Raw genomic sequence first — 14,406 nt, 5'->3', positions numbered from 1 at the left:
GAAGCTCGATTTGGGAACATTGACGCTGTCGGAACTTTTCCCGAAAAACTGAGAGAAATTATCTTGAAGGTGGTTATTTTGACGAACATGTTTATAATTGCGATGAAACTGGTTTATTTTGGAAGCTGTTACCGTCGAAGTCACAAGCAACAGCAAGCGGCCCACATAATAACAGACACAAACAAAATAATCAACGCAATGTTTACAGCAAACATAATCATGATTTTATTCGAATACTGCCTGACACATGTGATGATACATCAATTAACTAAACCGAGGGTTTATATGTGCTTTTTATACGTTTTTCAATGCACGATCTCCCTCTTTCACGACGTCCCTCGGTAAGTTGCGGCCCTCGATAAGTCGCGGTTTTTGCTTGGATCCCAACACCCGCGACTTAGCGAGGGGCCACTGTATGTGCAATAACATGCTCAGTAGTGCAAATTTTGAATTCTCCTAAAGATCATAGCCAAATAGATCAGGGCTCATTTGACAATGTTCAACACTTAATTTGTATTATTTTGTTTATTAAATTATGTATTACTAGTGTATATTACATTATGTACTATCTGTGTATTACTGATGTGTATCACATGTATTACTAGTGTGTCTCGTATTATGTATTACTAATATATATTACATTATGTACTATCTGTGTATTACTGATGTGTATTATCTTATGTAATACCAATGTATATTACATTACGTACTATCAGTGTATTACTAATGTGTATCCTATTATATATTACTAATGTGTATCACATTATGTATCACCAATGTGTATCACATTATGTATTACCAATGTGCATCACATTATGTATTACTGATGTGTATCACATTATGTATTACTAATGTGTATCACATTATGTACCATATTACCCCGGGCACGCACCCCTCCCTGGGCAAGCGCCCACCCCTGTTTTCACAAAATTTACATGTTGGGGACATCCTCGGTTAAACGCCCAGGGTGATTTTTAGCCAAGAACGGGGTCAACAATAAAGTTTTATTTGTCAAAAACGAACGCGTTTGATTTATTTAAATAGTGTCTTTGTTACGGTAGTTCTCTTTTTGGAGTGTGTGGTGGCCCTGAAAAGGGCCGCTTTGTTTGTGTTTTTACGTAAAAACTCATTGGAACTTAACGACGTAAGATGAACCACGCAGCATGTGGCGCACATGTTCTGCTTTCTCTTCATTCACGATGAATCCAATATTGCAATATTGCAACGATCCATACCTTGGTGAGTGGTTTGAAGCACTTAGCCTTGGTTTCAAAACGTAGTATTTCGCTGACTGTGAATCCATAACGGGAGCTAGCACTTCTGAGGCATCACGTCGTAAACTTGCTACTTTCTTTCCATCCTTCATCACAGCTATGGCATTACCGTCATGTGGATTATTTTTCTGTCGTTGAAGAAAAAACATTTTGCCGACCTCAAGTCTATTACGATAACCATAATGAGGCATGCCGACGATGGGAACTTGTTGCATCATCGTTATTTTTGTAATTTTGTCACGTGTGTGGGTGCGTGAATAAATCATGTTAATGAGGTCGACCAGAGTTTATTTTCAGTCTGTTTTTTATGTATCGCCATTTGGATATGTTTATGTATTCACAATAAAATACAAAACATTATCAATAGTTTGTAAACATTTCACATCAGTAATAAAAGGTTTATTTGTTTCATAACCCTGTCTGCTATTCTTCAGTAATTACGATGCGATGTATCAATACGTGCGTGAACAAAATTATGCTAATGAGGTCATCACCATCTTGGATTACAAGCGGTAGTTTTTCCCGGCCGTTTCGACTTGTATGCACTGATCACTGTTACTAAAAAAGTAACCGTGCATTGATTACAATACTTACCATACTTTGTAGCCAATTTCAGTGAGTAATACAACTTCATTCGCTGACATAAAACAAGTTTTATTCTTGAAATTCGACCCCGTGTCTTAGTGTTCCCACAGTTCTTGACCAAGTGCTCACGTTTATTGAAACCTCGCATAAATCAAGAAATAGGTACGTGTACAAAGTGTACGAAAGCATTCCTTTATTTGACCTTGTCATACGATCACAAAAACAACTTTTTAAAATCTTTTTTGGGGTGGTCCTCGGGTAAGCGCCCACCCCCATTTTTTCCCGATTTTGTATGTTCAGGCCCCTGGGCGCGTGCCCGGGGTAATACGGTATTACTGATGTGTATCACATTACGTATTACCAATGTGTATCACATTATGTATTACCAATGTGTATCACATTATGTATTACCAATGTGTATCACATTATGTATTACCAATGTGTATCACATTATGTATTACTGATGTGTATCACATTATGTATTACTGATGTGTATCACATTATGTATTACTGATGTGTATCACATTATGTATCACTGATGTGTATCACATTATGTATCACCAATGTGTATTATATTATGTATTACTGATGTGTATCACATTATGTATCACCAATGTGTATCACATTATGTATCAATGTGTATCACATTATGTATTACTAATGTGTATCACATTATGTATTACTAATGTGTATCACATTAAGTACTAACAATGTGTATCACATTCATTATGTATTACCAATGTGTATCACGTACATTATGTATTACCAATGTGTATCACATTATGTATTACCAATGTGTATCACATTATAAATTCCTAATGTGTATCACATTATGTATCACCAATGTGTATCACATTATGTATCAATGTGTATCACATTATGTATTACTAATGTGTATCACATTATGTATTACTAATGTGTATCACATTAAGTACTAACAATGTGTATCACATTCATTATGTATTACCAATGTGTATCACGTACATTATGTATTACCAATGTGTATCACATTATGTATTACCAATGTGTATCACATTATAAATTCCTAATGTGTATCACATTATAAATTACTAATGTGTATCACATTATGTATCACCAATGTGTATCACATTATGTATTACTGATGTGTATCACATTATGTATCACCAATGTGTATCACATTGTGTATTACTAATGTGTATCGTATTATGTATTACTAATGTGTATCACATTATGTATTACCAATGTGTATCACATTATGTATTACCAATGTGTATCACATTGTGTATTACTAATGTGTATCACATTATGTATTACTAATGTGTATCACATTATGTATTACTGATGTGTATCACATTATGTATCACCAATGTGTATCACATTGTGTATTACTAATGTGTATCGTATTATGTATTACTAATGTGTATCACATTATGTATTACCAATGTGTATCACATTGTGTATTACTAATGTGTATCGTATTATGTATTACTAATTTGTATTGCTTGTTTTCAGGCATTGGATTTGGATGCTGGTAATTTCAGCTTGGTGTGGTATTACCATGACAACACAACCACCACCAGTTTGTTTGACATACAGCGTCATGCAGGTGTTGTCAATACTGCTGATGTATTCTCTGACAAATCTGGGGATACATACAGTTTTAAAGTTACTGCTCGGGACAATCACGGTGAGGGATTGTACAGTGACCACCCTGCTACTGTTCTTGTAAGTATTAAAGAAGATGTCACAAATGATTTCAACTTTTTAGCTCCGCTGTTGACTTTGCCGAGAGGAACTTATTTATGAGTGATTGTCCGTTGTCGTCCACGTCAACTTTTTACTTTTCCGACTTCTTCTTGAAAACTACAAGCCTGAATGCTTTGATACTTGGTGTATATGTACCTTGGGTAGACCTCACATGTAGATTTCACTAATTTTGGTGAATATTTTTGTCATTTTTGGTAAAAAGTGATATTTTCGACTTATTATTGAAAACCACAACCATGTGTATTGTGGGTACACATACTATCTGTTGTAGTTTCAACTAGTGACGTGCAATTAACATGTGCATTGTGAATACCCACAATGCATTGTGAATACCATGAGATATTGTGAATACATTATGGGCACCCTATAAGATATCCTAAATACCAAAATTGTGTTATTGGTACTTTTGAGGCATCTTGAGTACCCATAATGCATTATGGCTAGCATTTTGACTACCTGCAATGCATTATTTTGAGACATCTTGACTATGCACAATGCCTGTCAATTTGTTTTAATTATTCTCATTGGTCATACTGTTGCACCATGTCATCTGTAATTACTATTTATTAATTCTAAATTGTATTTTCTTACATAGGTACATGTTTTAACTGTCAATGATCTTGCTGTGTTGACCTCTGAACTTCCTCCTGGTGACATCATAGACAATCTTCAAGAAATATTGCAGTATGTAAATTTTGTTCATTTCATTTTTTTTATTTAGTGGAGAGTTAACTTAATGTAATTTGCAGGTACCAGTCAACAATTGATTGCAATCGTCAAACTAAAGTGACATGCATCTCGATCTAGACCCACCTGCCTATAGTGACCACTTTAGGCAGTTCCAAATCATAATGTATGAGCATCCTGTATATAAAAACCACCTCTTTATATGTAGCTACCTATATTTTTGCAGACTCACCTTGTTCAAAGATAATTAGCATTCCGTTTATTTTTATTTGTTAAAATATTTTGATCAAATCAAATACTGTAGAATACTTTATTTTTGTTTGGAATTAATTTTCGCTATTTTAGCTGAAGGAATGATTCACTGAAAATAAAATCCAGCGAATATACCTTTTTTCCTATTTTTTACATTCAACTTGTCAGAAATCAGTGAAAATAAATTCCATACAAAGCACCAAAAATGTCTTTTCAGCAAAATTTAATTCCAGCTAAAATAAAGTATTTTACAGTAAATGCTTTTTTGTTGCAACAGTACTATCACATTATTTTCTAGACAAATATTTTGGCAAATGTATGAGTCAGTGAGCAATAAAATAAATTACATCCTCCATGTAAAGACCATTTCAATAAAGTCTTTTGAGTGGTTACTATACACGTTAATTAGACCATAATATATTTCCATTATAAATATGGAATTCAGTCTCAATCTGACAAGGTTTTATTTTGTTTTGTATTTTTCAGAGAGCTGGCTAACCTTACAGGCTTGATAATTGATGATAGCAAGGTTGGACCAAGAGTCGACGGCGATCAAGTCTACCCAGATGAGTAAGTGTTCATATTTATTAATTTTAGCCATAATATGCAGATAAGACTCAGAAAAAAAATATTTCATGTTTCTGGTCATTGTATACGTCAGTTACAAATATTCATATTTCTGGCCATCTTACACAAAATAAGTTATTAAGAGAAATATGCACAAAAAAGCCCAGCAGATTATTTTGATGCAATCCTGTAATGCCTAAGTGCATGTTGAACTAACATCAATGTAAGTTTTTACGGAAAAGTAAATGAAATTAGTATGAACAAAGAATGCACAAAAAAATGCAGTGATGATATGGTAATAGGATCAGCATTCTTTTGTGTTATAACTTTTTATCGATTCTATTATTTTTTTTTTCAGAACTGATTTATGGTTTTATGGTATTGACCCTGATACCAATGAAATAGTTTCAGCAAAGGATATTTTAGAGTGAGTATCATCTGATGTTCTAAAAACATGAAGATCTGTTTTGAGTGCTTAATGCAAACTCTGCCCTGACATTAACCATCTCTGCAATGTGCTGGATTTTCTTATTTTTGCTTTCATGCAAAAACAATTCTTTGAACCTGGAAGAATTATTCCTGGTTTGCAATTTATTTCTCTGTGGTTTTCATCTACTAAATTAATTGTCTATTTTGCTGTTTGCCAAAAATTCACAACTTGTTATGTCATGAATAAAGTTTTTTCCAACAAATACCATATAAGGTCATACCATCAGGTATTCACCTAACAACTCCTCATCTGTCAACAGTCTCATCAGTCAATCGCCACAGCAACCAGGTGATCTAGACATTGATGATTTTGAGGAGGATTGGAAAGTGACAGAGATAACTGAAATCTACAATAAAATCAACAAAGTACCAGTGTCCGTGTCTGGAATCGAAGCCGCTCTGTTTGTACTGGGAATCTTTATACTGTTTGCATCTATATTCTCCATTATCGCCGTCTTTGTGTGGTGGGAAAAGTAAGTATTCCATTCAGTAGTCTTCTTGAGATGGAATTGTTACTGCTTAACAGTGTTCAAAATTAACTGAAAATCATAAAAGGCCCGAAGGACCTATGTCAAATTGAAACTGTAGGTCCTTCTAGCTAACTGTAGGCCCTGATATTTAACAAACAAAGACTAAACGGATAATACAAGCTTGCAATTGCAAAACCTTTATTTACGAATTAATCAGATATATTATCTGCAGCCTCAAAGAGGTCATCATCATTTCTTTCATCGTCACTAAACTCATCAAAATCTTCAGAAAAAACACTATCATGATCACTGGCCGACTCTGAATCTGACATGCATTTTGCATCGTGTTCACAATCATTGGCGTCAGCCTCAGCTTCTACATGGATCAATTCTGCTGCACGATCCTCGACAAGGCCGGCAATACATCACCTTGTTGTTGTTATCAAAAAGTAACCAGTCTTTGAACTCCGCCTGCCAGCTAATTTGGAATGTGCGTGGTTTACGCCTAGACCGTTCGTATTCTTGCTGTTTGTGTAGTTTTCAGCGTGTTTGATGCAAATCAAAGATGGCGGAACATAAAATGTAAGCGCGAACTCTATTGGTTTGAATCGTAGGCTTGATCGGCCTACAGCCAATCAGATCGTTTGTTACAGTTCCCACGTTCGGTGCATTTCGCGATCATTCGGCAAACTTGAATTAAGACTCGTATGCCAAGGTCGATGAGTGATGCCATTTATTGATCAAACGTGCAAGAAAACGCAATTTTGGAAACAATTCTGGAGTTCCTATCGATATTTATTATATGTTTGGTCTTGCAATCATACTAAATAATGGAACGTTTTTTTTTAAATATAAATTGATGGTCGGTCACAAGGACTGATGGTTTTTCACAGCTCTAGGCCCTTTACACCCACTGTCGGCGTGAGGCCGACGGACCAACGTTAATTTTGAACACTGCTGCTTAATGTTAGTATTTTAATTTTTTTTTTCTGTTTCATTCCCACTTTAAATAACATGAATTTTGTAAAACATTTTGTTGTTTTTTTAAATCTATGTGAACATGAAAATTGACAATAGAACTCGTTGTTTCCATCCAAACTTGTGAACTTGAAACCCAGTGAATACTCTTAAAAATATTAAAATTATGAGTGCAATTGAAATATTTTTATTTACAGTATCTTTTCCACACATTTTATCTTGAGAATACTGAACAGTCCTATCAATGTAACTTGCTTCAAAGACAAACAAATCCTTCTAACCCAGAGTGTCTGTTGATTACAAGTCAAGCTTAATTGAAAAGATTCGCCTACATTCATATTCTGCGGGTAATTTCTATGTAGGGTTAGATACGTTGCGAATATGGAAAATAACAAAAATTAGTATGCAAAATTATCTGATACACAACCAGCACCAATAACCACAGTAGAATGATTTGTAATAAACTCAGGATTTATTAATAACAGAAAGCTTGTTGGCAATCCGGAGACTTACAACACGATATCAACGATATAACACAAATTGTAAGAATGATACAGAATTGGCAGTATGCCCTTGATATACATTGATAATCTCTTGGTCGTGTTAGAAAATTAGTGGGAAAACTTCTAATTGGATGAATATAAAAATTGAAACAAAAGAACACACTGCGATGGTTTCTACCACGTTCACATTCATGTCGTCGTCTCACTTCAGAATCCGTATTTTGAAACAATGTATAAGTCAGAATACAGTATTATTGAACTTGTATAAAAACAAAATAAATAAAGTGATAAATGATTCAGAAATTACTCCGACAACCTATCCACAATCTTAATATTTGTTGATATTGGTCAGTGGGAGAGTGGATGGTACCTCACAGATTTGCAGCATAAGAATGCAACTTTAAAATGAGCCTTGTTGCAAGTTTCCATAGTGATATCATTGAATGCTTCTTTGGCATTCAATTTCACCAGTGATTGTATTATTGTTACTTATAGGAGAGAAGCTGAACGTATATGTAAAAAAGCTTTCTGGATGGATATGTATCCTCTTCCACTTAGTGGAGCTGGTGTAGAAAACCCTGCATATTTACATGTACTTGCTGAGTCACATATTGGAAACACAAATGCGTGAGTTGCAAAATTCAATTTTTCATATTATATTTTTCCAGTTCTACACTTCCTACCAAAAATGACAAAAATATTCACCAAAATTAGAGAATTGAAGATATCATCATGAAATGAACAAATCTAAAAGGTCTACCCAAGGTACATACACACCAAGTATCGGAGCATTCAGGCTTGTAGTTTTGAAGTAGAAATTGAAAAAGTAAAAAGTTGACACGGACGACGAACAATCACTCATATGATAAGCTCAACTCGACTAAGTCAACAACGGAGCTAAAAACTGCAATTTTACTGCATCTACAATCAAAATCTTAGCATAGTTGTCTCAGAAGTATGGGGTAGAAAACTTGCTCACTAATTCCCTGACAACATTGGTTATGCCTAAAATAGATTTGATCAACACAAACAATTTTGCAGGTTTTTTAGTCTGTAAAACCCCATGAACTTCTTTAAAATGTTTTTTTTTAGAGATTAAGCAAGTTTGCTTACTTGGGCCCAATACTTCATACACGTGCTGTGACTGGTTTGGCAACTGCAAGGGAAAATGTGGAAGGAATATTTTGCATAATAATTAGCTAATTTGCATATTTAACTGAATGGTGCCATATAATTGGGAACAAAATGTGTTGGGACAATTAAATAATCTTAAAATTGAAGTCAGATTTTAATTCTTACGTTTAGATGACATAATAATTAAATAATTATCAATGTGATTTTGAATTGTACCCAAAATAATCACTATGATTTTCGCATCCATTTCAAAAATAACAAAACTGACCAACATATTGAATTGGTACTGGCTAGAGCTTGGTAGACTGTGGGTAAATTGAGTTTTTCAACACAAATCTGGCACGTCAACCTCTACCCTAAAGTAATTTATTTGTTCTATTGTCTTTGAAATTTACATACCGTATTATACTCTCTGCCTATATTCTTATGTGTAAAGTCTATCAGAATTTTTTTGCTTTTTCCCTTGCTACTTAAAAAGTTTATTTATTTTCCACCATGTTTCATTTTATCAAAACTAGATTTGAAATAAATTTAAGAAATACACTAATAAACTTTCACTTTTTAAACTATTTTGTTGTCAGTGTTGATGAAACAGACCGTGCTACACTTGATCAAGGGTAAGTATACAGCTATTTATTACCAATATTGAGATTTTCAAATGCTAGAAATATTCACTATAATAATATATTTCAGGGAATTTTCACCTTCATACGTCTGTGCTTCCGTACATCCATCCTTACCTGTATATCTGACATGCTTGGGATGGATTTATTCAAACTTCACATCATACCTAAGCACATGTTTATGATCCAATTCAAGATGGCCGGATGACGGCCATTTTAGTGCTAAAAATTCATAAAAATCAAACATTTCTGCAATTTCATTCAAACTTGGGTCCTTGATGCACATAATTTTTGTTTAAGATCGAGTAGAAAATAGCAGTAAAATTTTACACATATCATATCATACATTAGCACATGCGTAAACATGCGTTCTTGATGCACATTATTTCTCCCTGGATTCAAAATGATTGATGGCCATTTTGTTTTTAACGAATCCTTTTTTAGAGCCATATTGCTAACATGGCTGGACTGATCATGTTCAAACACATTTGCATAACTTACCATTCATTGCAGAACTACTTATGTGACTAGAGCTGGTAAAACATACAAGTTGGGACCAGATGGCGAACCTGTTGAAGTGCCAACTAGTGACAAACTTAGGGAGCCTGTTTATGTGGAGATTGGAACTAGTATGAGTGATGATTGGATACAGGCCAGAATAGTGGAAGGAAGTCTCCCTAACCCACTGAAAGAAGGCATGAGAGACGATGGAGGTTATGAATCACAAGTAAGCTTAGTACTCCAATGAGGGTGGTAAATTTATTCTTTTGATAAATGTTTTGATAATTGAATCACAAGATGACAAAACTACCTGAAGTTGAATAAATAGAAAAACATTGGATTTTATTATCATATTTTCGATTAGCCTGTTGATAAACAATATAAAACGGCTAATTGTGATTATATCATCATGTCGCACAAGTAATAAAATTATCGTAAAAGTACATGTATATATAAAGTACAGACAGTACAGCCATTGTGTTGTAGTACCAGCGTATTCTCATGATATATCCTGTTGCAAACTGCAGCATTTCTGTGTCAAACGTAAACAGATAAAAGTGTTTGAATGTGGCGTTTATGTTGGTGATGTACGTAGTTTACCCCAATTACTATCGATAAATGTTTTAATAATAGGAAGAGTTAGTCCCAAACTTGAATGTGTTCGCAAAACACTTGAAAATTTCCCAGAATAGAAGCAGGTTTCTTCACCAATGGGTATATATATCTATTCAGCAATGAAACAGCAATACAGTCTGTGAAATACTTCTCCCATTACATGTACACTGCTCACAAAATCAAGACTAAAAGTACCGTGCACGACCAACACTTGACATCGAGCAGACAACGGAAACAAAGTAACAACGTTCTGGTGCCAACGTAGATGCATAAATTAAGAATCACGTAATATGCAATAAATGTAAACTATTGATTAGAAATAAATGATCATTCAAACTTATCTCCAAGAATTATACATGCAGCAGTGGAACTCGTACATTCATAAAATACAACACAGACGTGTTCCAAAGTTTTACAGACACCTTAGAATGTCTTTATTTTTATGTTTCCCTTTCATAGGAACTGACAATGGATATGTTCATGGATACATCAGATTTCAACGACGATGTAGAAGCTGAAGATCTACTACTTCGATTAGAGTCAGTGGAACCTGTTATTGTCGACAACAAAGGTTTTATCCCAGACACAGGTTTTAGCGAAGGTGTACCCTTCACCAAAGTTTAACATAGGTTATAGTCCTCAGATGAGGTCAATATTAAATTTTATATACCTCAGATGAGGTCAATATCAACTTTTATATACCATTAGGTGTACAACAGCCACCGGACCAATATCCTTTTGCAATATGGGGTGTTGTTGGTGCTGTAGTTTAATTTTATATGCTATTTTTTTTCATTTGCGAGGTCAATATTTACATGATTGTAACTAAGTATTTTTATTCTGTTCTCAAGAAACAGTTGAGGACAAAATAAGTTCTGGAAAATATTTTCTTTTTTTTATCAATTATTTTTTTATATAAAGCGGATGAACTGAAAAATGCATTTATAATAAAATTTAACATATCAGAAAAAGTGTATTTTTTGGAATAATGTCTTGCATGTTACATTATTAATAAGTCGGGTTTTCATAGTAATGATTAATTTATTGTAATAATAATAGTACAGTGCCTGTTTTTATTGACAGTACTATACCCATACTGCCTTTAGGGGAACAACTCGTACAAATATGTTAATTGTGAGGGCTTGTCACCCCTACATGAAAATGAATGATCTTAGTTTCAGATACATCCTTCTGTATGAGGATAACATCTCAGGTGCTGACTTTAACCTTTTACCGAGTATGTTTTGAATGAATAATAAATTACTGTGCCAAAACAACAAATTAATATTGAACTAAAACTATGTGAAAAGGTTACTGCAGTTTGGGCTTCCAGTATTTTATCTTGGTTAGTCTTTTTTTGTGAATTTTTATATCAGTCAAGTTTTTGTTTTTACTTATAAAAATGTTATGCAAAGAACATGTATTCAAAAAATCATTTTTGACTATGTCTATGAGAGATGTGGTTATTAGGAGTACTCATTGTATTAAAGGCGGATATCACTGCAGTTGTCTGCCCTTAATTATCTACCCTTGATTTTCATAATATTGTTGTGTCAATTTCTGCCATGGACACCGATTATCTATTCAATACAAGTACAAATTGGAAGGTCATTTTTGGTTTCCCACATTCCAGGCAACAATAATTTCTTTCATTTTTGTTATGCGTGTGTTATGTAATTCCCATAAAGTTTCAGTGCAGTCTTCATGTCTTTAGTTTTAGGATCCTAAACTATGAATATTAATTAACTCATTTACATATTAATTAAATGCTTTACAGGAGATTAGCATTCAGGGACTAACTTAGTATGTAAAAATAATTTAATTAAATGAAAAGATTCATGTAGTTAATTTACATTGTTAAAGTTGCATTCCATGTTGCAAATTTTGTGAACCATCACTTCCAGAACCAGTTAAAAATGTAGAATGTGTTAAAAATATGCAATTTTAGTTACGATATATGGGATGGTATCTCAAAGATTTGCAATGCAGGAATGAACAATATTGTAGGTGGGGATGCTTTAAATATTAACTTGTTTTTCCTGAATGCCGATAAATGTTGGTAACATTTCACAAATCAAAGCTGAATAATATTTTTACAGATGTTAAATTATGTCTATTAAATCCAAAATTAACAGAGATATTATAGAAAAATACACCAAAAAAATATGCAAAATGAAGTACCAAAATCTGGCACTCAAGGGTTATTAACACTCAAAGCGTTAAGCCAACCATTGTACCATTTACTAAAACTTCTTGCTAATTTTTGTAAAAATGTCCAAAAAATGACATTCAAGGAGGTTAGGCTTAGCAAAATAAAATTAATGAGTTATGTTGTACAGGCTGGAACTGTTCATGTTTTTTTTTGAGTTGCATTTATCTCATTTTTATAAAGATACGAGTTGAGTAATTTTAATATAATAATAATCACAAAAATCTTCTGGACATTAATTTTTATTGTCTTCATACAAATTCGTAAGTTTGAAGGTGACAGAAAATACATCTTATTCAACAGTTGTCATGTTTTAAAATAGTAAACACAAACTTTTTTCAGTGCTACACAAATGGTATTTTCACCAATATGAAATTGACTTGTTGCTGTTGTTTTTTTCTTTTCTAGTATTTATTGCCGACACAAATATATGCAAGTAAATGTTTGAAGCGGAAGTCATTTCAAAACTGAATACATGTATCATATATTTGCTTTGTTAGAAGTGAATCTCTACCAACATTTAATATGTGGTATACCGAATTATTTAAATGACATATTTTGCCAATAGTAAACCTGTGTAATGTTTGTAAACATTATTTTAGCAAGCTTGACACGTCTTAGAAATTTACAAATATAACTTGTATTTCTATTGTCTGCAATTTGTTCCTACTTGTTCTTTAATAATATATTTACTAACGAGTCATTACACCTTGACACTTTTTTTTTATAAACCGGATTTTAATCTTTATATTTATGCAAGACTTTTATACTCCTTAATTTTCCATGAACTGTATTTGTATATTTTGGAAGACAATAAAAAATTTTATATAATATTTTATGTATTTACAGAGTGTTACATTATCCTGGTTTGCTAAAGGCACCCTCTACAGTCAAAATATGACATATCCTCGGGGCGGAGCTACGTCACAAGACGTTCCACGTTGCTAAGTCGCGCACCACTGTACATGCATTTCTATGGGCTCTGTGCGCGCTGCTGTGGAACGCCGAGCAAAGAGTCGGTGAAAATAGCTAAAATCAATGAAACGCCACTAACTCAACCTAGAAGTAATTCTAAACAACCAAATTTATATATGTTGCACACACAGGGGCAATCTTGTTGTACTGTTCAGGGGAGTGAGTCTCAATAACCATCTGAAAGTACCGTTTTCTGGGAGTTTTGGTGATGATTGCCATGTGGTGAAAATGCCCCCGACAATATGAATGGTTTATTGACATATTCCCACTGTAGTTAAGTTTCCCACTGTATTTGGGTGAGCTAGTCGAACTTTACAAGTTTCTAACAGTGGACCCCCGATTTGTTCCTATTTTACTTTACAACTTCAAGTGTTGTGTCATATAAGGGCAATATGAATATAGAAGCTATCGGTACAAACGAGTTAAACTATTAATGAATAACAAATTTAAGTCACTAACATTTTTTCAAAATGGGTATTGTGTCTGATGACTTCAGAATGATCTGTGCAAAGCTTGATGGGTAATTATCTGGTGGCTTCTCGGTTTACCTCTCAACTAATTTACGCTTCTGTTTGCCTAGTTTCAACTAAATTTTTAAGTTTTAGTAAACTGAAATATACTTGTATATCTTCAGTGGTTCAGCATCAAGAATGTGCTAGAGAATGTTCCGACACAATTTATTTTTGGTGCATAGGTCTGTGAGCATGATTGTTTCAAAATAGAGAGCTTGGTTTATCTCATCATGCATATTTTGATGGAGTTCATCTTGGCACAAAATCACTTTCACACTCAAAA

General features: G+C 33.6%; 1 protein-coding gene across 1 annotated transcript in view; it reads left to right on the top strand.

The window, feature by feature from the left end:
* The window catches only part of LOC100375711 (protocadherin Fat 4-like), a 106,514-nt gene extending 93,045 nt beyond the window's left edge, over window positions 1–13,469 (top strand). The window contains exons 94-102 of the mRNA XM_085493769.1: window positions 3,354–3,566; window positions 4,204–4,292; window positions 5,034–5,117; window positions 5,473–5,541; window positions 5,864–6,076; window positions 8,050–8,181; window positions 9,270–9,305; window positions 9,825–10,038; window positions 10,887–13,469. Coding sequence (XP_085349895.1) covers window positions 3,354–3,566; window positions 4,204–4,292; window positions 5,034–5,117; window positions 5,473–5,541; window positions 5,864–6,076; window positions 8,050–8,181; window positions 9,270–9,305; window positions 9,825–10,038; window positions 10,887–11,051 — 1,215 coding nt within the window. The 3' untranslated portion in view covers window positions 11,052–13,469. The remainder of the gene's footprint in view (window positions 1–3,353; window positions 3,567–4,203; window positions 4,293–5,033; window positions 5,118–5,472; window positions 5,542–5,863; window positions 6,077–8,049; window positions 8,182–9,269; window positions 9,306–9,824; window positions 10,039–10,886) is intronic.
* Window positions 13,470–14,406: the final 937 nt, after the last annotated feature.

This window comes from Saccoglossus kowalevskii, chromosome 19, assembly GCF_978046115.1.
Source record: "Saccoglossus kowalevskii chromosome 19, keSacKowa6.1, whole genome shotgun sequence".
NCBI lineage: Eukaryota > Metazoa > Hemichordata > Enteropneusta > Harrimaniidae > Saccoglossus > Saccoglossus kowalevskii.
Note: the sequence above shows the minus strand (reverse complement) of the source record. Positions and strands in the feature narration are given on the sequence as shown.